Consider the following 23,589-nt stretch of genomic DNA (forward strand, 5'->3'; position numbering starts at 1 on the left):
GAAAATATATCACCAATATGTTTTTAAATAGGATTTTTATATTGTCTAATGAAGGTGAGCATGACCTGTGGCTTGATTTTCAAAGGTGTCCATTATATTGATGAAACTATGAAGACAAGCTGAGCTTGTCTTTTCTTTGCAGGTACAGTCCATGTTATTTTTGTCCTACTTCTTAGCACCTCTATGACCTTCCTCCGCTTTCCTGAGCTGGGATACCCAAACAAATCCAAATTTCCATTTTTTTTTTTTGAATCTAGACAGGAACAAGGTGACTCATACTATCCCTAGAAGCAGCTAACCTGATTTGTCTCATCACCAGAGAGTACATAAACAGAAGCAGTCTCTTGAGAAGTGACAAATGAACTCTTGATCTTGATGCAACATTCAGAGACTTGTTGTTGTGACTCATTTCACAAGTAAATCCACTGAGTTACACAGACCAGCTTATAAATAGAGCAGTCTCATGCTACTTGGCAAACCAATACACAGAAAACTGAATGAACCTCTCTAAAAGGAAACAGAAAACCGTTGCTTCATAGTCCAACAACTTCAAAGAATGTTTTCATATGCAATAGATAACGTCATCCGAATGTAATTTTGCCTGCTCCAAGACTAACACCTGCATATAGATGATTCAGTCAAGAAAACACCAAGAGATCCATAGCTAGAACCACCTTCCACAAAACAGATGCATCACCTACAGTCTGCCAGAGGATGGAAGGCGGAGGGGGGGAACAAAAAAGTCTCTTACCCGGAAGCTGATGGCCCAATCTGAATTCAACATTTGCTTAATTCTCAAAGATAACACTGATTGGAAAGATAAATGTTTGGTTAAATAGATTACTTACTCTTTTGCCTGGTTCTCCTTGCTCACCTTTTTCACCTTTAACGCCACCGGGAAGACCCTGGACACACAAACATTATCTTAAACTGAGCCCACAAGCCAGAGTAGAATGAATTTACAGTTCTGATACAGAGGCAACAAAAAAGGACTAAAAGAGGACTACTCACAGGAGGGCCTTGTGGCCCAGGAAGTCCTGGTGGGCCTGGATCACCTGGAATACCCTGTCAAGCATGGGCAAAAGAAAAAGAGGATTAAAGGCTCCATCACTCCCTAGTCTCTCCATTTTGTTAATAGAATCTTTTTTGCTCTTATTTAGATTTCCAAGTGCCATGAAGAGCAAAGGCTCGTATCAAATATTCTTTATTTGTGCAGATCTTCAAGTGCAACCATAAATTTCATTAACTGCTCATCCTGTTTATCTAGATGATTCACTCTACTAAGACACAATTGCCTCCTGCATGCACTGCAGCAGCTGGTTTGGTGGTCTGCAGCTGCTATACAATAATAAAAAGGAAGGAAGGAAGGAAGGAATATCAGATCCAGCTGAAATTACAGCGGTAACAGTTGCTGGTAATTGCTGAAGTTGTGAAGATCAAAGATACCAAGATCAGTACCCTGCTCTTCAGAAAAGTGTCACTGGATTACCATGTCAAAAAGCTGGGGTTTCTATCTCATCTTGTTACACCTCTGTATAAAGTATCAAATCTTTTCACTATTAGTTTAAAGAGAAAGTCACAGGCTGCTGAATCCACAAAAGCTTTGTGTATAATTTCTGTTTTTTCTTAGAGGCCTTCCAGACTTATGCTTCACTTTTTCAATCAGAGATCATGTGTGTATCTCAAAAAACAAGTGGAATGTTGAAATTCTTTACCGATTGTGTATTACCAAGTACACAATATAAATGTTGAAATATAAATAGATCTTCAAACCTTTAAATTGTTATAAATATTGGTCAAAGGCAATGTACTCGGACTGTGTCAGCATTGGACTGTGTCCTTCAGAGATCCTTGATAACAGAAGCAAATTACTTTGTCCCTAATAAAGTTAGCTGAATTTTTGCTTCAAAATTTTGTGGTCAAAGTGTGACCAAAATTTTGCCTCCTGTTTTCTTAGAGCTACAAAGACACAGTGTTCTTTACCTTCTGTGTTATTAACCAGTAAAAAAAAAAAAAAAAAAAAAAAAAAAAAAGGAGGCTGAGACCTTCCTAGAATGACTCACATTGCAAATGTGCATGAGTGGATAGCTCCAGGATATGATTTAGTGAGGCCTAACATTCTTATGAAAGGGAGGGTAACAAATGGTTTTGATCAAGATGAAGGGCAGCAAAATTGTCCTATTCCCTGCCAAAATAAAATACTGCTGTCTACCAATGCATTCTTCTCTCTGACATGTTTCCTTAGTCAGCCAAGATGAAAAGGTAGAAAGCAAAAAAAAAGATCCAAATAAAGATAGAAAAAAGTTAGTTTAAAGTCATGTAGGAGTTCAGTTACAGAGCATCATCACAGTGATGTTTGCAAAATTACTAGAGCATAAAAATGACAACTCTTGCTTATAAGTGTCTGCCTCAGCCATTCTACTGCTCAGGCTGATATTTGAGACTACTACAGAAACTTCTAAAATAAAAAATAAATCCAGGCACACATGACCCTGCTGGTGGCGTACAGGTTGCTTATGACTAGACCCCATAATCAAGAGAGACCAAAAAGATTTCCCAGTGAAGAAAAACGGAAAAAACATAATAACTTTAAAAAAGGCAACTCTCCCCAAAACCTTGGGCACCTCTTGGTGGAGGAGGATCCATACAAGTTAAACCAACAGTCTGAGCTTACTGCCACAGTATGGCTTAGTATTTCCTTTTGAGAGGCCAGAAACTAGGAATTTATTCAGTCCAAAAGGAAGAAAAAGTCAGGGCATCATTTATGACCAAAAAATTAAGCAAGCTGAGTTAAAATTTTTGAAAGACTTCTTCACAATAGATGACAAAGCAGGTTACTTAATGGGAATATGAACCCCTACACATCTTTGCAAAGCTGAAACTGAGTGTTYTGAGGAATGAGAATAGTTTAACTGCTTTTACTGTTACTTCCTTTGAGATAGCTTACTTTATAGACTAGTTATTTTACTAAAGGAGTAACTCAAATAACATGACTAGCATGCCTTCTATTAAAGGAAAAATACTCAGACCTGAAACATTCAGTGCTTTGGGAAAAATAACAGAACCTGTGTAGAGTGAGCAGGATATTAGTATACATTAGCTAAATCAAAGGAGGCTATAAATTTTATCATTGCAGATGGATATAATCTCCCACTCACCTGATCTCCTTTCTGAAACTCAATGTCATTTGGTCTTTTCTGCTCTCCAATTTGTCCTGGTGGCCCTGGAGGTCCCTGAAGACCTTGTTCACCCTAGTGTGCAAGAAGATGGCAGTTTATTACAGCCAATGTAAACTAAAATGACACGAAGTAAAATAGCATGCAAAAGTATTTTGAAATTAATAAGCAAAGTATCATCATGATCATCTACTCACTTTTTCACCTTTGGGTCCTTGGAAATTCAAACCCATATTACCCTGCAAAGAGTAAAACTCATCAGCACTTAGGAGTCAAAAATCAAATCAACAGAAAGAAAAACAAAGCAAAATCAACCATCACCATCAATAGGGGGAAAATAAATACCTTAGGTCCTGGCAGCCCTGATGGACCAGGAGGTCCCTATTAAGATGATTAAAAAAAAAAAAAAAAAAAGGAGAGAGAGAGAGAAAAGAAAAAAAAAAGTTATTTGTTCACAGTACTTCTATTTGGGTATAGCCACACACTTTGCAYGCCCCTTTTGTTAAAAGGGCACATTGCTACTTTGGTTAGGTCTGTGTTATACTCATGTTGACAAGGCATTTCTGTCATTCTCCAAGAGCTCTTCCTCATGATCTTATAAAACTTTACAAATATATAAGAAACTAGTTCCTGCTTTAAGTGAGAGAGTCTCATGAAACGAAACATTCAAATACTAAACATCTGTGAATTAAACACCTAAGTCTAAAYGTGCTACGTCTCGTCCCACAGGATTCACAAGCAATAGAAGCAACAGTCTTCCACTTCACTCAGTGGAAACACAAACAAGGAGCCAGCAAAAGATGCAGTCTGATCTAAAGCAAAAAGAGCTCTGGGGACAGGCTGAATGTTTTAAACATAGCACTTTTAAACATGCACAGTAGCAACTCCAGGTCATCTGAATACATGGTGAATACATACTAACTTCATTCCARGTCTTGACTATCAAGAGCTCTGCCCTTTGCTGACTTGCTTCTGAGGACATGAAACAAAGTAGTAACTGCTTAGCTTCATAAATGCCTGAGGTTTATAGGTAACTGGTTAAAGAAACTTACTGTCAAACCTGGGGGCCCTGGAGGGCCAATTGGACCTGGTATACCCATGGAACCGGGGGGGCCCTGTTGAGAAAGTGGAGGAGGCTGTCAGAAACACCTGTTTGTGGAAAACCAGTGGGACAAATGCAAGAACCTCRTAGTCAAGAAAACAACAGCTGGCATCCCATACATGTCAAATCAAAGGAACTGACCACTAACCTACCCATCTGCTTTTGAGGAAGGACCTAAAGGATTGCACGCTGTACTAGGACCATACTGCTCTCAACATTACTATGTCTCCTTTGGCTTGAATAAAGGAATGTTTTTTTTGTTTATACTGAACTGCTTTTGCTCTTACTACTTTTGCTCTTTCTTTCTCTTCATGCACAGAGAACAACACCACACTGTATTTGTGATTTCCCCTAGCCAGAAACAGACAATAGGGAAGCACAGATCAGAGGAACAGAAATGCTAACAGGCGCAGTCTGGTCAGAATAGCCTGGGGCTCTGGCTTCTGTCCAGTTCAGGCTGATAGATGCATTTTCTGCTCCCCTTGTCCTTCCACTAAAGCAATGAATGGCTCAGTGGGGAAGCATAGGGCCTGGAGTCACTAGCTGTTTTCACAGAAGCCTGCTGGGAGAACAGCAACTCTGTCAGGAGATGCAAGATGAAAACAGTTGAGACATTACTCTCTCCTCCTATCATCTGAAATAGCGGATATATCCCAGAAGGGCAGATGTTACTTGCTTTACCTCAGGGTTAGGAAGGGAAAGGAATTCCAGAACTGATACCGAGGATGTCTGAAGGGGGGCAGGAAGAGGAAACAAAGAAGTAAGCCAGCAACTGTGATTACAGCTGTCTGCTGGACACCACTTCCCTGCGCACAAGACCTTTCTGGCCGCTGTGGGTCACCTTATTAAGGGCAATATGGTTGTACTTACTTTCCCTAAAATCATAAACTAGAGGTACATTAAATCTGAACCTTGCTCCTTCATGTAAACATAGCTATCTCACAGTACCAAATGTTCCAACTGCACTGTAACACAAATAGTCTTCATTTTTTTTTTTTTTAAAGAAAAAACAGAATATAGTCTAATAGTACTTTAGACAACTCACAGGTATTCCTGGAAGACCTGGAAATCCTGGGTCGCCCTTCTGTCCTGGCAGCAAGGATGTAATTATTTCACCTGGTTCACCCTAAAAGAAAATCAGCCATCTTTAATTAATAGCACATTCTATAACTCTTTATCACCATTCTGACTACAAAGGACACAAACAGTGGACACAACTATTAAAAGCTTTCTTTTTATCTGTACAAATGTATCAGCATTGACTCGAATTCCAAAAGATTAAGGGATTGAAATACAAATGTTTCTACAAAAGAAAGGGCCATTCTAGTTGCATGTGAAAGCAACTGATAGGACACGACAGAAAAAAGGCTCATTCAGCCTTTTGCAATGTCCAACCTCATGAGATTAATGCAGAGTATGCAATTATAATGGTCATGCTTCATGATTTTACTGAAGTAGAGTTTCTTACTGATTTCAAGGAAGACTTTTGTTTTCAAAATCTGAAATACTTGTCCTGATCAGCTTGCATTTTAGTATCTTTAAAATGAATGGGAAGAAAAGATGCTGAGGAAAACAATTCATCTTAAATGTCACCATTTCCCACCAATGTATTACACTGTTCTCTCAGGAGTTTATGGGAACAACTTGGCGCATCATACTTCCTTTTTAATAGACTTGAACTGAAATTGAAGTTTTGGCCCATGGTCAAATAGGTCAAGGATACAAGAAAAAAATCTTAAATAAACTTAAAGGGTTAAACGCTAAAGTCTAAAATAAGATTATGAGATTACTTACACTAAGAGATTASACACTAATCTATAAAGTAGGAAGCATGTTTCCAAAAGGAACATAAGATGCTGCAACACACTGGATATTTTAAGTTCAATATTATTGTTAAGTCTTTAGCATTCTTCAGCATGCACATGTATATTATTGGTGCATTTAAGTGTTTACAAACATGTGGCTAACTTGATGCCTCACAGAATACACAGACCAGTCCATTTAGGTACATGGCTCTCACAATCCCAAGTGAATCRGCTTCAGAAAACAGTTTGCTACTCCTGGAACTACTCATCCAGATTGGGTAAAGCTAYAGCAGAATTTCTAGATAGTTGCACTGGAATGACCTAGAAACTATAAGCTTTCTGCAGAAATCCACTCCAGATTCCGATGGATATACATGGTATTGCACAAAAGCGAGCAGGTTACTTGTGTCAGATCACACTGAATATTTATACCTAGTTAGTACTTAGATGTGAGAGTACAGAACACTTACCTTCATACCTGGCAAACCAGGGGGTCCCTTTATTTAAAAGAAACAAAAGATAAAATAAAGATTAATATAAATAAATTATTGGTATGTTATTTTCAAACCACTGATCAGATCTACAGTGCAAGACAAGCATTAAAGAGAGAAACGTAAAAAGAGGAAAAAAGAAGAGAAAATATATTTTTAATGATATTAGAATTAAACAGAAAAATTTTTGAGATGTACTTTCAGCACGTTTAAGGAGCACTATTTTTCCATTTGCTGGCAATTCGTTTCTTGTTATGCCTCCTATTATTCTCTCTACTATATTCCTTTAGTGTTCATTGTGTTGGTATTTAAGTTACTATCATAATTTTGCTGTACATTCTTTGGTCTTGTGAGGACAGAACCCTACACACTGTCTCTTCTTTCCACATCACTAATCTTCAGTAACACTTTTTAGGTGCACCAGTTGACAGTATCAAGATCTTCTCTGACATACATGCATATACTTGTATTATACTTATACTTTGTATATTTGTATTTGTATTATTTTTTACAGGTGGCACAGCATTCCAGCCACATAAAATCTCACTAAAATCTAAAATATTTTGATTACTTTTTAACTGTAAAGAGTTGATAGTCTTATTTATTAAAAGAACAACTGCAAAAAGAGGCTGATAATTATCTACAGATGATATTTACAGAWCTAAATAGTAGTTTCTCTGGGGAATACAGGGAGTTGATCTGGAAATCTTTTACTTACAGGAGGCCCTTGTAAACCAGGGAAACCTGGACTGCCTGGGAATCCACGCTCTCCCTTAAGGATGAAAAAGATGATTAGCCAAAATCAAAACAAAATATAATATAGACAARTAAATGTTGGTTACTATGGTACAGAGAGGGAAAATGCATGTAGTGTTATAGAAGATCAACCTCTTATAAGGAAATATTATAAAGTGAAGGTAAGTAACATGTTAGAATGAAAGCATATCCTTCCAACAAGGATACTAAATAATTATTTTCAATAAAATGCTATAATAAATTAATAAATAATAATATAAAACAAATATATATATATACATATATACATATATGTGAAAATAAAAACCTCCCACTCTTTGGTAATAAGTTTTGCTTGCAAAGACCAAATACAGCATAGGATCCAGTTATGATATACTCCTCTCTCAGCTTATTAGCTATGAAATTAAGAATGATTAGAATAAAGTAATCTAGAAGTTAACTAAGATGGCTGCAGACTGTAAATGTCTGGTGCTAGCTATTTCTCACCACTAAGTTGTGCTTTAAGTAGCAGATCAYGACCTCTCATCCCAGATGTGGATGTAAGTGTGGATCATCTCAGAATCACCTGCACCACCCAGCAACAGCAAGTACTGCACACAATAAATCAATCTCATTCGCTCCAGTCAGGAGAACAAGAGCTTGTCATCATATTATTGTTGCACTGTTACGAATTTTAAAGGGATCCTACCTTTGTTCCATTGCATCCTGGGACACCCTGAGGTCCTGGTGGCCCATCCTGTCCTGGTAATCCCTTTACAGTGGAAAAGAAGAAAGTACAGTTAGCTCATAGGATGCTCTTCTGGGCTAGAAAGAGAAAATGGAGAGATTCTATCTAATCAACTGATTCTCACTCACAGGAAGTCCTGGTGTGCCTGGAAATCCTGGAAGCCCTGGAGGTCCCTAAAAGGGAAATATGTTTTAAACAGGATGGTGTGAACGGTAGTACAAATTACCAAGATTTGCTAAATGTAACCTATTGTGCACATGCATAAGGCAAACAGGAACATCAGAATCACCCTTAAAAAAGAATGTCATACTGAAAAGATATAAAGGTTCTTACATATCTTTTAGAGAAATATTCATGAAAACAGAGAAGACAACACAAAACACCTATAGTGATTGCAATATATAGACACACAGAACACTCATGGTGCAGAAAAACGGTTGTGTTCCACTGAAGTCAGAGCCACATGAATTGTCACCAGCTGAGGGGTYTGACAAAAAGAAAATGCAAATGTACAAAACCTAAGGGACTTCCCAGCAAATCARCTTCTGCCATACCAACCCTAGATATACTACATCTACTTCATAATAAACGGAAGCAAAGTTACTGGAGCTTGTTCAGGTCCTACAAAGCAAAATGGATTAAACAAGTATTAAGACTACTCTTTCTAATGAGTTTATGAAAAGCAGTACCAGGGATCCATCTGATTGAGAAAGTTCTCTTCAGATTTAAGTCAATTTTTTTTCCCCTATAAATCACATTTTCCATGAGAAGGACCCACTTAATGCCCGCCAATCTTTATCTATAATTCCAATATATCACCCTAAAGCTGCACAAATGCTTACTCTGATTCCTTTGGGTCCAATAGGCCCTGGAAGTCCATCATCACCCTAAAACAGAGTGAGAGAGAGCAAACACATGAACACATTAAAAATGGCAGTCAGCCTTTCTGTCAAAGTAAAAGCAATTATGATAAAATTTCTTTCACACATTGATAGTAACATCGTTAAAAGTTATGTTATTTGTCATTTTCTGAGTAAAAAGGTTCAAAATAATTTTATTTTAGGCCTTGTTGTTAAGCCGGAATTGTAAAGCACTTTTACAGCTGAGAAATCGTAACTCAGAGGAAATAATTTTTAAATCAAAGCATATTTAAATTTGCTTTTAAGTAGATACCTTTTGCTTGCTCCTTTCATCAAATATACTATAGTGACCTCTTGTGGGCAAAACAAAGTGCAAGATTAAATGCGAGTAAGTTGTAGTATTACTGTTTTGTACTATGACAATGCAGAGGTTCGGAGTAAACTATCTGAAAAGAAAAGGCATTTAGGAAGGAGAAATATAATCAAAGTTGATAGCACAAGCCCCCTTTTTTCTTGTTATAACTCTTGCTATATCCCAATTAATTTTCTCTCTCACTGTAGACCTTCATTTTTCCCTGTCACCTACTTACTACTTTTTTTCCTCCTTTATGATGCATTTCTGTTAGTTTATATTATGGACTTTTACAAAAGAAATAGGCAGATCATGGCTGGCTAAGTCTGTGCACATTAAATACACAAACATTCAGAGAGAGGTTTTTCAGCATTCTCATGCCATATTACACCATCTGAGCATGATTTTGTAATTTAACAGCAAGCAAAAATGAATTCAAATCTTTCTTCTGCATTGTTCAATGTAGCTTTCATGCCTTCATTCATGTTGCCCCATCAAAAACCTGCCCCTGAATGCCACCAGGTGCAAAGTGCTGCCCATGTAGTGGGACTCTTGAAGGCTGATGGTCAAACACTACTCAGAGTTAACTAAGTGACAGGGTGCATTAGTGTATCGGTTAATAAAACTACACTACAGCAAAATACTTGCCAAATCTGTTCTCCGAGTCTAATCTGCAGTAGCTTGTGAAAGGATATAAATTGGTGCACGAAGTTTGCAAGTGTATATATATATAGAGAGAAGAATAGGAAACATCCACCAATGTTTTCGGTACAGTTGACTGCTCAAAATAAACAAACAGAAGAATGTCAAATCTCAACTTCCCAAGATTCTGACTGTTAAACYAATGATAATTAGGAATTCTGGAATAATTTGAGATCAACACTATGAGCAAGTTAACAATACTTAGCATTTCCATGCTGTAGAAGTGAACTGTGACTTACCTTTGTGCCTCTCGGACCAGGAGGTCCTTCTGGTCCTGGAAACCCAGGCAAACCTGGCTGCCCTTCCAAGCCTGGGAATCCCCTTTCACCCTACAAAAAGAATAGAGGAGACAAAAACATGAGTTATTTAAGATAAATTCAGAAAACAAAATACTTCTTTCTGGCTTTCTATAGGAAGTTGTCAAACAGACAAATAACAGTCTCACTGATTGAACATTTCACCTGGCTACATTTCCTGAACAACATGCATGTACRTTGCCTTTAATCACACCATTTAAACAAATTTGAAAGGACGTTTATCCAGTATTTTAGCTACCTCTRGATCAAAATAATTCATCAATCTGTTTCTCCTGGGCTGCCCAAATGCACCACTCTCTCCCTTCTTCCTATAAAAATTTACGTTTATTACTTACCAAGTCTCTCAAAAACTCACCTCTGCTGCAACACTTTTAAGAAGTTTCAGAAGGGTGAAAGTCTATACTATGACTGCTGCTTATCATCACTTTGATTATTATCATCATACAAGATTGATATTTATAATACAAAAGTGCCCAAGATCCTAGTCATGCACTGTAGGCTAAACATTGTACAAAGATAGAATGAAAGGAATGGTTCCAGCTCAAAGCGCTTACGAACTAAAACGAGAGATAGACATAGGACAGCAAAGAAATAATGTTCCCTTTTATCTGTCACCTTATGCTTAAGTTGTAAGCAATATTCCTCAGTTGTGGTAACTGTATTTTGCTAAATGCTCGTGATTAGTACACCACTATATGCTACCCTGTCACCTGTCARCATACACTAACAATATGCTTTTCTGTAGTTTTGGAATGTTCATAGCTGCAAATTCATAAAACACATACGCTTGTATTCCTCATATATCGTAGAGCCACACAAATCACTAAATATTAAGGCTTCAGTCAGTRTAGAGAAGTTAGGCAGACCTAGAATTAACATACCTTTTTGTACATACATATATACATCATAGTGCACTTTTCAACTACACACACTGATCATTTCCTACAGCTCTGCTGCCTCAGTCAGTAGAATAATAGCAGAACAATGCTCATGGCACAGGTGGTTGTTCGGTACTTTGCTTTCTCCTACTTGCTCTACAGACAGTTTGGTTCCTTTTTGCAGGACAACTTCTGTATGTTTACCTCAATTATTGTATCATGCAAACTGCAGAAACTGCCCAAGAAACAGAGCCCTGGGCCCAGTATTCTTCCATTGCAACAAGTACCTTTATCATTAGATTAGAGCTGAACAGATTTTTGTATATTCTTTGAAGCAATTCATCTTGAATTACTGTTTTCTTGAACAGCTTCAGCAAGCACAGGAGTACTATATTAGATAGCAGTCTACCAGCTAAGGCATTCAGCAGGGAATTCAGAGGTCCTGCCTAGATCTCCACAGTCAGGGGAAGGAACTGAACCAGGAATCGCTCATCTTCAGGAACACAGCAGCAGATTGAAGACTGTCCATTGCAAGCAGATAAAAGCATCTAACCACAGCCTTAAGAACAACATGGAGAAGACAGCATTAAAGCTTTAGCCATCTCCTCTCTGTTTCCCATAAGCTGTATCCTGCATGCATTGACTTCAGGTACTCAGCATGACAGCAGTGTTAGGTTTCTTAAACACTGCTTCTCTCACAATACTACTTAGGCAGGTGCTCTGTATTGCACTGCAAGGTACAGAAAATCGGAAATTGCATACAAAACATAGAAGAGAAACCAAGATTTCAGGAAAAATATTCAGAGCAAAGAAAYAGAGCAGGGCTTTTCTTCATGGCTTTTCTGATACTTGCTGTATTGCTTCCTTGGAAACAAATGAGGAAAACACTTTGAGGCATCAAAGGCTCTGCACAAACATGAGCAGAGAAAAGACTAAGCTGTACTTAGTCATACATAGTCAGATTCAGGAGGACTTGGGTAGGAAAGGACAGCTCATTAACAATTCTGCTAAAATTGTTTTTCTAATAATTAAAATGTAAACATACTCCTGTTTCACTGTAGGTCACTCCTGCTCTTACACAGGATAGATACCTTTTGTCCTCTGTGGAAATGCTGAAATCGCATCATAAATTGAGGCTAACTTGAGCTTGACAATCAGGGTCCAGGTTCTCTTCTTCCATACAAGGTGCCAGGCTCTACTTTTGCATGGGGCTGTACAGCTGGCGTGCTACCTCATCCAAAAAGCAAGACTGGAGGAGTGTTATTATCTCATGGCAGGATATGAAAGTGTTAGTGTGTCCCTGAAGCAGAGAAAATGAGGAATTTGGGAGCGCCCAGTAAGGAAAACATTAGACAGAGCCAGATTTTGGAGCAAGCTCTGGCAAGAATTGTGTTTGCACACTAAGAAAATGTGCTCRCATGCAAGAGAAATCAGATGTGCCAGGTGCTTGCTAGCCTACAAGATGTCTCTAAAACGTGGTTACCCTCCAGTCTCCATTCTAGGCAGCCAGAACTGGGGTACCAAGAACTTAAAAGTGAAAGCAAGAAATGCGTCAAGACAAAGAATTAAACAAGAAATACAGGAAACAAAAGATGCTACTAGACGATATAYTTCTAAAACTATGAAATGAGTGTTTTTCAAGCCTACTTTGCAACCAGCAAGCCTTGCATGAAGAAACTGTTGCCAAAGCAACTCTGATGGCATTTACCAGCAAGTTACCCCCAGGAGCGAACAGACAATTTGAAGGACTGGAACAGCTAAGAGATTAAACTAGATACTTCTTGAGGGAACTGTATCATACTGATTACAGAGAAAATAGTTACTAACACTATAATTATTATCTTTGATCAAAAAAAATGTCTAGAGAAAGAGATGGGGAAAGAGGAGAAAGGGAASGAACTAACCTGAGTAAGCTCTCTAGTATAGACATGATGTCAGAGGGAATCCTTTCATTGTCTCCTACTTCAGTATTACACACGAGCATACCACTAATAACATTGGTTTTCAGACATAGCTGCTTCTTCAGACTTTCCTGTTGCACACCTTGCATTTACTATACTGTTTCCATTAAGATTCAGACGTTATGAAGACTGAACTTGCCAAGAGAAGCTGCCAGCTGCCTTGCAAACACTGAAGCACACACAAACTGCGAAGGGAAATGTTAAAAATCTACTGCCAAAAGCCAATACCAAAAAAAAAAAAAAAGACATTATACCATTGGGTATAATAAGGCAGCAGGTTATGTATCTTCCTATGGGTACAACAACTCAGTCTCACAAGCCAGCTTCTCCTATGCAGACAGTAGTACTGAGGGAGTCTAGATGCTTTTTGTTTCAGATTAGAAGTTACTGAAAAGAACCTAACTAGGGAAAGTTCAGCTCAGCTGAGGGCGGCACTGGATTCTTTCCACAGTAGAATAAAGATGCATCAGCTATAAGTCATCATTACTGTAGAGAATAAGTAAGGAGTCACATTCTGATTTTAGTGATAAATCCAGAGTAGTTTCAACATAATTGGCCTCAACCAGCTATGCAGATGTGGCAAAATTGTCAGCTTATGAGCTTGAACATGACTATTGCTTAGGGGATWGGAAGAAAAGAACAGTTGGGAAACACCCTAAATTATGCTTTAAGCCAATTAAAAAGGTATATGAAAAAACTTAGCATAGTTCCAGTTACACAAGTATTTAGGAAATCAAGGATAGAGACAATTTTAAAGCACACAGARGTCATTTATGTTTATGGAATTCCTTCCTAAAACATAGATATTTATAACAGAAATTACAGGGAATAAAGCTAGGATATTTACATAGATGTGGTACGCTCACGAAACAAGACGCCTACATGATGTCTCTAAAATGTGATTTCTCCCTCCCCCCCAAAAAGAAAAACATTCCAGAGTAAAATAAAAATTCAGAAAAATAGTAGTTGGGCAGCCCATTAAAGAAAAAATATAAAACAGATTTTTTATAAACTTGTTTTGTTGTTTAAATATACGTAAGCATCTGGCCATAACATCTGCAAAAACTAGGATGCTCCAACAAGCGTCAAAGTACAATAACTGAACCAGAGAATGGTTTGGTACTACCAGCACCAGAAACTGTAATGGGAGATAACTTGATACTGGGAACAGCAACAAAAGCTAGCTCCTGAGGCAAAGCATTCACAACAGAAGACCCTGTGATATTACAGTCTATCTGAACTTGTTCCTGATAATTTTCATGCTCTAGCACAGCATTTAGAATAGCACTACTTCAACATGCCAAAGCACCAAGGTGTAAAAACTTATTCTTCATCCATGAAGCAGAGAGAGATTACTGTTTAAGTTACCTCTCTCCCTCTTTATCATCATCTATACCTGTCTGCATATTTCATTCTCCCTTTAATGATAAGAGGGATGGGTCAACTTTTCAATGGCAGTTTGATACCGAAAGAGGAAGGCAAGTACTGAACAGGACTTACAAGAACATAAAACAGGAACTCAGTGCTTAACTTGCTTGACTTGTTAATTCTGTAGGCACTAAGTAAATCTAGCTTTAAATCCATCTTCTTTTAAATAGGGAGCAGAGGCTTGAGACTCCAGACACAAGGTCTCAGTACTTTCTTGCATGGTATGCACTGAGGTTGTCATTCACAGAAAGGATTCATTTCAGCTAACGTAACATTTCTTACTGGCAAGGCGGTCAACTGGTTAAGAGCCCTAGCTCATGCAATTTGGCTGATTAAAGGCAAAAGAACACGAAAAAAAAAGTTGTCACCCATACATGCCCCAGTTTTTAAGCTCCCAAATCCCACCTCTCATTGTGGATTTGGCAGCAGAGACCAAATCTTGTTTCCTGCTGTTGCTATGAAATCAGCAAGGGGCTAAATACAGTCTCTATACAGTCTAGTCCCCATTACAGTCTAACTACGGGTGGCTACTTAAAAACAGAYTTACAGGTGAAGGTCCTTAGTATTACTAAAAGATGTACAGGAGGCAGAAGTGCTGCAACAGCCTTACTACTTCTCCCTTTTCTAGATAAGATAAAAATAACAGTAAGTTGCCTTGGATAGTAGTAATAGTCAAATGAAATTCTTCCTCAACTTAAAGCATACTGACAAGTTTAATTGAATTAAACCTATAGTGTCTAATCCAGATCAAGTTTAAAAACAAATACACCAGCCAACCACAAACAGTAGTGTTAAAGGTATATTTTAATAGTGAAGTACAAGGAAAAAAAAATCTCCGATATCATCTGTAATTAAAAAAAAAAAAAACTTCAGGATAGCATCTCTTTAATCTTGCAAAAGCAGTAACAATCCAGCTCCAACAACAAGCCATTTGCCAGGGCAGTAAGCAAACCTTTCAGAACATATGGCTACTTCACTGCAGTTCAGGTCAACATGYATGTGTAGCACAGATGCTAACCACATACTTTTTCACACTGAAGTAGTCAAAAATTGAGAATTTTCAATTACTTCTTAACAATCTGTAGTCACTGGTGAAAAAAGAACGCTGATCTTGACTTAGGTCTGCACAGAATTTTATTGTCAGAAATAGTGAAGGAAATAGGGACCCCCAAGGATTTTATGAGAAGTTTTCCCCAAGACTCAGGTTTTTTTCAATATTATACATCCAGAAGGTTCAAAACGTCATGGCTACTTTTATATACATATATATACACACATATATATATATATTATATATTAAAAAACAAAAAAAAAAAACTTTGTAAGCAGCTATGCATTTCTTATATCTGCATACAAAGGCAAGGTATCCAAAATACCTTTGGAACTGGGGCATTATAAGCTGTTCTTGCCAGGACCCTGTGCACTGAGGCCATGCCAAGGCAGTATATTAGAAACCCAAAATCCAGTTGAGTCTTCAGAGTTGCACCCCTTTCCACTGTGAAGTTCTCCTTTAAAAGACCATGAATTAACCACATGCAATAACTGAAGAGTTGCTTCCCAGCAGATTTGTGTAACTTAATTTGAATGGGTAAAACCCAATGGGCCCCGTTCATCCAGAACRGTATAGCTTATTCCCACTTACTTTGAGCTGATCTGCATTTAATGTGTAGTGGAGAAAGCTAGTCCCTCCCAACATGAGCCACACATTTCTATCACATCTATACAAATACTTGCCATGCAAAATACTTTTTTAATCACAGTGCTTATTTGGCTGAGAATTAACTTAGTTTGCAAAGAGATCTGTTCTCAGTAAGATTTTACTGACAGCTCTGAGCACAGTCACACAAGCACAGGAGAAAGGGAATACCAAAATAAGGGGAGGTGAGAAAGCATGTTTTGGTAGCAGCATGTAGGTCCCTTTAAAGTAAAACCACAGTAGTCTTGAGCTGCGTGCCCTCTTAGCCTCTAAGATGCAGGCTGCTTACTGTAACTCTTGGCTCTCAGTCTGAGATTGAATATTGCCCCAAATCTCTAGGAACCTGATTTCAACAGTGCTGGATCTTGTTTTCAGCTGCTGCAAAAACAGCCCAATAAGCTATAAGTCTTGCTGAGAGGAGTGGAGTTTTTTATTTTTATTTTTATTTGCTTTAGCTGGCTTTTTATTTATGAACTAGCTTTAAGCAGTGAGGCATGTTGAGCTCACAAATGCCACCAATCATCCAGCAGTTCCTTAAGTAAGAGGCAATTAAGTATTTCTTTCCTTCTCTTAAGCTGCTGTATGCAGCAGCTAATGCACTCTATTTTTCATCATTCAGCACAGATTTTTATTATTATTATTTTTTGGGGRTGGGGAACACTAGCTATTAGCTCTGTGATCAGTTTTCATTGACATCTCTTCATGAGACTGAAATATTACTGCAGTTTACCCATTTCATACATTTAATTTTAGTAAAACGAGCCCACGCAGAAGATGAAAAACTTAACAGCTTTTTATTTTGTCAGCCATTGCACTATAGGCTTCCCATAAAGCTTACAGTGCTTTGATCTTCCAACACATAATGTCTTTGTAATGCTACAAGAGCTCACAGCAGAGGCAGAGTTAAACACGCCATTGACATAATGCAGGCAGTTAAAGAGCAGTGGTTTGCCAAGGAGGACAGGAAGAGAGCTTTCTTAGTTGCCACAGTCCAATTTGTATTAGTTGGCTTGAGAAGTTGGATATCCTGAAGTAAATCCTAAGATGCTTAGCAAAGCAGCTACTTCTGAGTATCAGAAAGGACTCCCTAGGCTCTGCTAAGCAGAGCAGCAYTTCAGCTGACTTGAGGCAAGTGAACAGTGCCTTGGATGCAGGAGCTAGGTGCCAGAAGTGAAACACAGTGGAACAGACGTGCAGGGCTTGGCTGAGTGCRTTTCACATTGCTTGTCCTGTCTTCCTAATGCCACACAAGGTTCTGTACTACTAATGTCCAGTAGTTCTACAAATGCATTGTCACACTGCCACTGGGAGAGTCAGAGGGGAGATAAYTTAAAGAACTCCTTGCCTAATGCTGCTCATATACCAGTTGGGCAAGGGGAGCTAGAGTTTGACTCCCAGTTCRGAGGTGACTGGTGGAAGAAGCAGGAATACCGAGTGTCAGATACATTAGAAAAACATGAAGTCTGTTGTTGCAGCAGTAATTTACATTCAGCCATAGTAAAGAATTGTTGCACAAAGGCCRGGTGAAAGATACCACCTGGTTTGGAAACTTTCATCAAATGTATACATAAGTAGTACACTGCTACAGATCAACTCAATCATCTGAAGACAGCTTTAAGTGTCTTGCAGGAATACAAGATTGTAGAACAAATCTAAGACCAAAAAAACAACCTCCCCCCACACATGCACTTACAGAAGGCAGCATTATGGATGGCAGTGACTGAGACCTCTTGCAGCTCTCCAGAACTGGACAGGGAAAAAGCCAATGCCAATCAAGTACTGAGGCTTTGTAATTATAGGRCAAGTGTAGTGGGGGTGTGATCGAACCAGTTCCACAGGCAATGTCCCAAATTTGAGAACTACCGACTTTGCTTTTCATTGCATAATCCTGAGGCATGCCAGACTTTCACCAGCCTTCCAGAAGCTTGCGGAGCACTGTGGTGGTACATTGTGTCAAGAGGGAGTGTATAACTTTACTTAGCTGAAGGAGGAATCACAGTTCCTGTATTTCAAAATGAATCTTCCTTGCAAGATGGAAACCTGCATTATATCTGCCTATTTAAGTGACAGTCTCAAATACCTCCTTCCCAAAGGGCTCATGGCCATAAAAGAAAGCAGAGGCAAGGCAACAGTCCTACTGCAGGTGAAGCTTTCTGTTTTCCTTCCAAAAAAAAAATAAAAATACTACTACACTTTCATCAGTCTGCAGCCCTCTAAAAATTTTCCTGGAAAGATGTAAAACCATTACAGAAATACTTGTTCAGATATGAGGCTTGTTTTACTGGAGCTTTCCCTTGCTGCTGTCCTTTCTCTTCACAAGAGGTTACCAAGCCTCTCACTCTCTTCCACCCTGGGCTAGCTATAACTTACCCCAGAAAAGGCCAGAGGTTGGAAACTGAATTGGGGAGAGATGGCAGTTCTCCTTAGTGRTTAGCTAGGACAGTCTGGAGGAGCAGAAACAGACCCCATAATACAAATGCCACTTAAAAATTTGCTCTTGACTGAGGCTCTCATACCTCAGTGGCTGACTGTATTTGGACAAAGAAACCCCTCTGACTCTAAACAGCCCTAAGATAGTCACCTTTCTCTAGGAAAGAGTATTTCAATATCATTAAGTGACACTGAAGGACTAGAAAGTACTCACTGTGCTATGGTCCCTGCACATAACAGCTGCACAGAAAGAAAGTAGAATCACTGGGAGAAAAGGACCATCTATTTTACTAAGAATGCCAAAAGCTGTAATTCCCAATCCCCCTGCTCCCCCAACTTCTTATCCACACCAACCAGGCAACAGCCACTGGCTCACTGAATTTACAAAATATCTGTGACTTCTACAGAAAAAGGACAACTGAGAATTACAGATAGGTTCTCTGAAATTGCAGCTGTTACAGTTTTATTTGGAACTAAAGTTCAAGTGTCTTCAAGCTAAACATGAAATAATTCTGTGACTAAGGTTCATCTGGTTTGGCCATCCTCCATCTGAAGACCCTGTAGGAATATATCAAGTAGGTTTAAATTTTGACTAACCCAGAGAACCCTTGTTATCAAGGGAGTATCATTCTTCACTAGGTAGGTAAACTAGGAATATACTCAATGAATTAACGCAAGTAAATGTCAARGAATGAGCTCATCTGTTTGGAGACACCTGGATGGTAGGTGTGACTCCATGAATCACTCTGAACACTGGGCATCTGCCTTGATCAACCTCATTCAATAGTAAGACTGTCAACATATTATGATGCCCATATAGTGACTGAGTGTTTTACATCATTTTGGTTCATTTGAAGCTACATTTGTTCATATAACTTCAAAAACACATTTGACCCACATCAGAAATTAGAGTGTGCCGAAAAGCCCAAACCCAAAGCCTTTCTAGAACCAAGAGGTTAAGTGCTTAGATATGACACACTTAAAGTTTAACATTCACATCTTTAAGTCTCCACGGTATCTCAAGCAAACTGTCCACAATGAATGGAAGCATTACATGTGAGCTATTTAATCAGAATTTACTTACAATTAGGTTCCATTACCTGAGAAAAGGCCTGATTCAGGCAAGCATTAAGTTGAACATCTATATCTCATTGTAACTAGAGGAAACAGCAGGTGCTCAGCATTGCTTGTTTGCAGTACCAGCTACTCAGGTTTAATAATTCTGGCCACAGTACTTTCAAGTACTTCTATTGTCCACCCTCTCCCCCTTGAAATAATGGGTAGGAGGGAAGGATGAAAGAGGGAAGGGAAGGCAGAAGAAAGTTGCACCAGAAGATCAGCACCATCATTACTACCAGCAGTCCAAATTCTATAATTTTGTCTCACCTAGAACAGGAGCATAGCATAGAGTAGACCTGTTTAAAGAGCAGTAATGATGAAGGCTCTTAAGGGAAAAAAAAAAAAAAAAAAAAAAAAAAGCAACCAAGGTTTGGAGGTTATAGAAAGGTTATCAGCTACTAGGGGAAAATGCATAGCATGCATTAAATATTACTAGAAAAAGTACAAGGCAGTTATTCATAACTGGCATGTAAGGAATTTGAGGAAAAGCATCATCTTATTTTGCTAATCTGTTTGATGAGAGAATACACTTTTAGCTATCAATCAAATGCTTGCTTGAGTGGCAGCTGTGATTGTTGGGAGAGCTGTATCTGACATGAACCACATCACCTCCACAGTCCAGYTGAACATCTAGACAGCAACAGGAATGAACTTAGTATACAAACATACAAGCAAGTTATGAGGCAGGAACAGTGTAAGTTTAGAATATATTAGCTAGTGTTAACTATTTATGAGCAGGCAATGCAAGGAACATAGGGTAAGTAACCTGTGGTTTTAAGTTCCTACTAAAGTATTACTAGAATAAACACAATTGTACAAATCCACACCTTAGCTTGCCCACAAAACAGGCTAGCATAGCCAGGCCTTAACAGTAAATACGGATTATTTACACTTTACTAGAATCTGTTTCTTCACTGTTTCTATTCTCATATGTCTGGAAAAATTATTTTGTTCCATCACTCCCTGTTCTTGATAAAATTATAAGCCCATTCTGTACACCATCAGATAGACACAAGACTAGTGCTCTAACAGCTGCAGCTTTCTTTGATGCTGGAAGTGACATAAATGCAGCATGCCCACAATATTGTCAAACATGAGCAAAAAAAGCTATCATTAAAATGCAAAGTCTGGCATATGGCTGGATGGTGCGTTAGTCTGCCACTAACAAATTAGAGATTTACCTTTTCACCTTTTACTCCACTGCAATCACACTTGGATAAAGATGTGCATCCATGGCAAGCCTTTAAAGACAAAAAGGAAAAGAAATTACACATTTTTAAATCAACATAAGGCAATATCATAASTTCTGTAATAATATTGCAGATAAGTCTAAAACCGTAAGCTAAGAAGCTGAAGTATGCATAAGGGTGAGATGACTGAGTAGACAGAACTCTGAAATTTCAATCACTTTAGTAATAGAGAATTGTGCCTGTACTTGTCACAGTTCCCCTGACCATTGCACAAATTTTTACATCGATGCTTAAACATGCCAACACATCACTTCTTGCTAAAAAGGCCACCTTCAACAAAACGGGCTTCTAGGCACATGCCTCCACCTTAAGAGTCCAATTACAGCTCCCACCAGTAGATGTCAGGTCTCACACAGGAGTTCAGCTAAGCCTAAAGCTTAAGAGCATACATATACAGTTACTAGAAAGATACTTACTATATAATTAATTCTTTTCTCCACAGCCCAGTTATGGAAGAAAGATTTTTTTGAAAAGAGATTTCATCTAACTGCATTTACGCTCCATCCCTAAGCATGACAACACAGCTAAAACATAAGCRGAGTGACAGGCAGATATTGTGGAGGTCAGAGTAGAGGAACAAGAAAACTTGATCTAAGGAAAAAAAATCCAAATCAGGTAACTCTTCAGTACCACATCTGCTCAGTTTATATCACTCCCCCCACCTTTGTCTTAGATTTCCATGTTGCTTTCAGAAAGATGAGCAGACTAGCATGTGTGCTAAGAGGCTGTTTCTACAAAATATTTCACTTACTCCAGAAGACTGTCTTGTCTTTAAAGATGCTGAAATTGATTACTACATGTGTGTACAGACAATGAACATTAGAAGATACACCACCTGACATACTTTTGACTTGTTCAAAGGAAGGCATTACAGTATACTAAAAAAAAGAGTACAGCACATGCTTCAAAAGTTGAAGAAACTGAGGCTTTGTGGTCCCTTTTCCTGCCTTTAAGTAACCTACAAGAACATTTTGTATAGTAAAAGTTGCAGTCAGGCAGGGACCCAGCCATGTGTCAGATCAAGTACACCCACACTTGCATTCTAGCCTTCATTATCGCAGAAGCATTCAGAGACATGACCCATCACCTACCTGGCATTGGGAACGCCCTGGCTCTTAGCCTAAACACATTAGCAAGCCTCAGAATGAAAAYACCCAAGCAACCCAATTCACCTGGAGCTATACGAACCCTGGATAAACTAAAGCATCTTGCAGCAAAAGGCAGGAGAAAAACTCTCAGCACTGTGAGCTTTTAAGTACAGCAATACTGCTACATGATGGACCAGGGCACGTCTCCAAGCACCCCATTTGGCTCTTTAAGTAGTTGCTAGATTTCATATATATGAAGGCTCAAAATTCTTGATTAATAGAAGTGACAGCATAGAGCTGATTGCCAAAGTGAAACCAATCCTTACTTGCCAGTTTAGGTTTCAAAACCAGACTAGATAAAGCCCTAAGGAACATGGCCTAACCTCACAGCCAGAGCTGGGTTAGACTAGATAACTTCCCAAAATCCTTTTTAAGGAGAGTAACCATATGAATTCAGTTTCAGGGGGCCAAAGATCCTTTTTATTTTCAAAAGTAGATTAAAGTTKCTTTAGAAAAAGTTCTAGGATTAATTCCATTAACAAAACTTCAAAGGAGTTAACCTTAGTTACATGCAACATTCCCTTTCCTTGCAGTACAGTCCCCAAAACAAAGAAATAGCAAGTTACCTATCTCACAGGGCAACAGCGCTGGTTTCTTATTACCAAGATAGCATAGTGAGATCTACCGGAAAGTCTTTGCTGACTCCAAGTAGGCAACAGAGGAAAGAAAAGCCACACACACAGTACTCAAAAGACCCACTAAAAGCTTTGCAGTGGCAAAACTCGTGTGCTAGAAGTGCATCCATGGAAAGCATAATCAAGATCCTACACAGCATAAGGAGGATTCGTTTACACTACGGAACAGAAGAGACTCATTTAATCCTCCTCAAATCCTTCAGAGGCAGTTTCTCATGGAAGTTTCCTGGGTTTTCAGGAAAACTAGTGAGGTGAACAGGGGGAAAAAGGAAGGTGAAGGGGGAAATAATTGCAAGATTATATCACTCCTTCACAAAACAAAGAAGCAAAATATTCACAAAACTGAGAAGGGAAGTTTTTTAGGTAGTGGTAAGAACAGTCTCTGCCCTTTGAGTCTGCACCTCTATAGTAAAGCAGCAGAAAAAACAAAAACTTGTTAAACATCATGCTAAGAGGATTGTTGTTGCACAAAGACTACCCAACCCCCCCCCCGAAAAAAAAAAAAAAAAAAGAACATATATACACACACACACACAGGGAAGCTGTGAATAATTCACTTTGGGAGGGCCCATGCCAAGCAGGGCACCTTAGGGCAGGTTGCTCAGGGCCTTGCCCCACTGCGGTATGAATAGCTCCAAGAGTGGAGATCCCACATCCTCTTCAGTGATTAACTGCCCTCAAGGTGAAATTTCTCATTTTTAAGAATCTCAATTTATGTAGCAGCTTCTATCTATTGCCTCTTATCCTATGCCCTAC

General features: G+C 38.6%; 1 protein-coding gene across 1 annotated transcript in view; it reads right to left on the reverse strand.

Annotated features, from left to right (window-relative positions):
- Positions 1-22,103, reverse strand: part of COL4A5 (collagen type IV alpha 5 chain) — a 63,799-nt gene extending 41,696 nt beyond the window's left edge. The window contains exons 1-15 of the mRNA XM_085319715.1: positions 22,086-22,103; positions 20,982-21,041; positions 10,211-10,300; positions 8,900-8,944; positions 8,186-8,230; positions 8,019-8,081; positions 7,293-7,346; positions 6,554-6,580; positions 5,324-5,404; positions 4,229-4,291; positions 3,522-3,557; positions 3,374-3,415; positions 3,159-3,251; positions 1,012-1,065; positions 849-905 (exon numbers count right to left, since the gene is read on the reverse strand). Coding sequence (XP_085175841.1) covers positions 849-905; positions 1,012-1,065; positions 3,159-3,251; positions 3,374-3,415; positions 3,522-3,557; positions 4,229-4,291; positions 5,324-5,404; positions 6,554-6,580; positions 7,293-7,346; positions 8,019-8,081; positions 8,186-8,230; positions 8,900-8,944; positions 10,211-10,300; positions 20,982-21,041; positions 22,086-22,103 — 828 coding nt within the window. The remainder of the gene's footprint in view (positions 1-848; positions 906-1,011; positions 1,066-3,158; positions 3,252-3,373; positions 3,416-3,521; positions 3,558-4,228; positions 4,292-5,323; positions 5,405-6,553; positions 6,581-7,292; positions 7,347-8,018; positions 8,082-8,185; positions 8,231-8,899; positions 8,945-10,210; positions 10,301-20,981; positions 21,042-22,085) is intronic.
- Positions 22,104-23,589: the final 1,486 nt, after the last annotated feature.

This window comes from Rhea americana, unplaced genomic scaffold (assembly GCF_003343005.1).
Source record: "Rhea americana isolate MKP2758 unplaced genomic scaffold, rheAme1 scaffold_6, whole genome shotgun sequence".
Lineage (NCBI taxonomy): Eukaryota > Metazoa > Chordata > Aves > Rheiformes > Rheidae > Rhea > Rhea americana.